Source organism: Lepisma saccharinum, chromosome 18, assembly GCF_977018435.1.
Source record: "Lepisma saccharinum chromosome 18, izLepSacc3.1, whole genome shotgun sequence".
NCBI classification, from domain to species: domain Eukaryota; kingdom Metazoa; phylum Arthropoda; class Insecta; order Zygentoma; family Lepismatidae; genus Lepisma; species Lepisma saccharinum.
The window spans coordinates 44104378-44107909 of NC_139246.1; the positions used below are offsets into that span (position 1 = coordinate 44104378).

The 3532-nt window shown below is 37.9% G+C and overlaps 1 protein-coding gene across 1 annotated transcript; it reads right to left on the bottom strand.

Moving 5' to 3' along the window:
* Positions 1-388: 388 nt before the first annotated feature.
* LOC146002228 (uncharacterized) lies at positions 389-3325 on the bottom strand. The gene is made up of 2 exons (XM_083139946.1): positions 2560-3325; positions 389-2271 (listed from the first exon to the last, which is right to left on the bottom strand). The coding sequence occupies exons 1-2, from the start codon at positions 3323-3325 to the stop codon at positions 389-391; spliced, it is 2649 nt and encodes an 882-aa protein (XP_082996072.1).
* Positions 3326-3532: the final 207 nt, after the last annotated feature.

Below are 3532 nucleotides of genomic sequence, written 5' to 3' on the forward strand. Positions count from 1 at the left end.
AGTATGGAATAGTTTGGAGCTACAGGATTTTGAGTTGATTGTGAAACCGAGCAAGGGCGAATGTGAATCTTGTACTGTTTTGTACTGTTTGCTGTTGCTAAGTGCCGTCAAGTGCAAAGGAATGCATGTACAGAACAACATGTATTTTAGTACCGAAACTTCAAATAATAGTGATACAGATATATCGATGTCGATAATATCGATATCGACGTATTGATTATCGATATCGATTGATTGAGTTTGTGTTTGAAGTCCATGTTATGCATTGTAAGTCAAATCGGGACTGGACCTACAATTTAAAGTGGGATCCGAAGAGCTTGTGCCTCCACCGGATTATCGATATCGACGTATCGATTATCGATATCGATATTCTTCTTCTTTTCTGGCACTACAGCCCATCACAGGCCTTGGCCTCCTTCAGAATCTTCCGCCATCCATCTCTATCCAGCGCCTTCCTTCTCCAACTCCTAACTCCCAGCATACTTAGGTCCTCTTCTACCGAATCAACCCACCTTAAAGGTGGTCTTCCTACTTTTCTCCTGCCCTCCATATGCATAAACGTTATCTTTTTGCACATCGAGTTATCTGGCATTCGGTATATATGTCCTAGCCACCTTAACCGTATTAGTTTAATTTCCTTGACAATATCTATATCTTGGTAGAGTTGATATAGTTCATTATTGTATCTTCTTCTCCAAAATCCGTTTTCACATATAGGACCATAGATCCTGCGCAGGATCTTCCTTTCAAAACTTCCGATCATTGTCTCAGCATTCTTAGTTATAATCCATGATTCACATCCATACATTAAAATAGGTCTTATTAACGTTTTGTATAGCTTAACTTTTGTTTTCCTTCTGATATACCGGGACTTCATATGTTTTCCAAGTCCAAAGTAACTTCTATTTGCCATACTTATTCTGTGTTGAATCTCTGTCAGAGAATCTCCTTTTTCTGTTATATACACACCAAGATATTTAAATTCCTGTACTCTCTCGAAGGAGAGCCCGTTAACTTCAAGATGTGTAGTACTAGTATGCACCTTGGTTATTTCCATATATTTTGTTTTAGCAGCATTTACTGCAAGCCCCATTTTTTGTGCTGCTGTAAGGAGATTAGCTACAGCTTCACGCAATGCTCTTGTTGTTCTAGCTATTATAACCACATCATCTGCATATGCCATCATTTGCACTGACTTGTTTATTATAGTTCCTCTAGTGTCTATGCCTGATTCTCTGACAGCCTTTTCTAGTGCAATATTGAATAGCATACATGACAGGGCATCTCCTTGACGCAATCCTTGTTTTGTTTCGAATTCTTGAGATAGCTGATTTCTTATTTGTACTCTACATCGCACTTTTTTTAGAGTCTCTTCTACTAGATTTACTAATTTCTGTGGGATGTTGAATTCCCTCATGGCTTCAATCAGCTCGTTCCTTCGTATGGTATCATACGCAGATTTAAAATCTATATAGAGGTGATATGTATTTATTCCAAATTCTTTTGTCTTTGCGCATATCTGTCTAATTGTATGTATGTGGTCTGAGGTCGATTTTCCCTCTCTAAAGCCACATTGGTAGTCACCTATTATTTTGTTTACATACGGGGAGAGCCTTCGGAAAAGTATATTAGAGAGAATTTTGTATCCGGTGTTAAGTTTGCTGATGCCTCTATAGTTTTCTGTTTGTAGGCGATCCCCCTTCTTATATATGGGGTATATTATACCTTCTTCCCATTGTGATGGGATTTCTTCATCCTTCCATATTTTATCTAGTAGATTTTGAATGCTTCTCAAGAAATCCCTTCCATGAAGTTTCATCATCTCTGCTGTTATTTTGTCAGATCCTGGCGCTCTATTGTTTTTCAGCTTCTCAATGGCACTCTTAACTTCTTCAAGGCTAGGTCCCTGCTTTTCCTGTTCATTAAGCTGGGGATTTGTTACATTCTGATCTTCTTCCGTATGCTGATTCTGTTCTTGCTCCATTCCACTTCCATTCTGGTTTTGTTCATTCAAAAGTTCATTAAAATGTTCCTGCCATCTAATTAAAATATCCTGGTCATTACTTAACAGTCGTCCGTCTTTATCCTTACATATATATGCTCCAGTTTGGAATCCTCGCATTTCATTGACAGTTCTATAGAATCTTCTACTCTCTCGTTTTCCATTAAATGATTCCACTTGTCTCATTTTACTTTCCACACTCTCTTTTTTCTTTCTCTTATGTATTTTCTTTTCCTTCCTTCTCAGTTCTCTATATACTTCTAGCTTTGCTCTTGTAAAATAACTTTGTATCATATTTCTGTAGGATTCATTTTTCTGCTTGGTTATCTCCTTGCACTCCTCGTCAAACCATTCATTACGGTTTTGTTTCTTCATTTCCCCTATTTCCTCATCTGCTACTTTTATTATTACATCTCGTATTTTACACCACTCTTCATTGGGATTGGTGTTGTTCACGCCATCTTCCAGGTTTTTCAGTCTGTCAGTAATCTTTTGCTGATATGTTTTCTTTCTGTCTCTTTCCTTCAATTTATATATATCATATTTTGTGATTTTACTTTCTTGCCTTTTGTGTATACATGATATTCTGTTCTTAATCTTAGCAATCACCAGGTAGTGATCTGTGTCCACATTTGCTCCCCTAAAACTAAGTACATCTAAAATGCTTGATTTGTGTTTACTATCTAAAATTACATGGTCTATCTGGTTACTTGATCTCCCATCTGGAGTTCTCCATGTTGCTTTATGTATATCTTTGTGAGGATAAAAGGTGCCTGCTATGATCATTTGATGCCTATTTGCAAAATCAATCAGTTTTATTCCATTATTGTTACTCTCATGGTGCAGGCTATGAGATCCTATCACAGGTTTAGCCCAGATTTCCCTGCCTACCTTTGCATTAAAATCTCCAAGCATTATTTTGATATCATATTGGGGGCATGAATCGTAAACCCTCTCCAATTTATCATAGAAAGCATCCTTTTCTTCCTCAGATTTATCCTCTGTTGGTGCGTGGGTTGTTATCAAGCTGTAGTTATGGAACTTTCCCCTAACTCTTAAAATGCAGGTTCTATCATCTATTGCCTTAAAATCCATTACAAGATTTTTCATCTTCTTCTTTATTAAAAAACCTGTTCCAAACTCATGTTTTTCTCCACAGCTATAATATATTACTGTGTCTTTCTGCTCCAACACATCCTTCCCAGTCCACCTAATTTCCTGTAATGCAAGAATATCAAGCTTGTATTTATTAAACTCTTCGGTAAGGTTTCTTAGGGCTCCAGTTCTGTATAGAGATAATACGTTCCATGTTCCTACTCTCATATCCTTATTCTTGCCAGTTCGTCTTACATATTCCAGTCCGGCTCTCTGATTTGAAGGCTTCTCAACAATAGGTGCTTTTACTGGGTAGAATGGTCAGTCCCACGCCAAACCCCCAAGCTTGGGGGACCAGGATTTTTATTTGGGGTTTACTCCCCTAGGGAGGCTGGCTTCACCATGCCTGAAGAGTCCTCCCTACCCTTGGTTCTC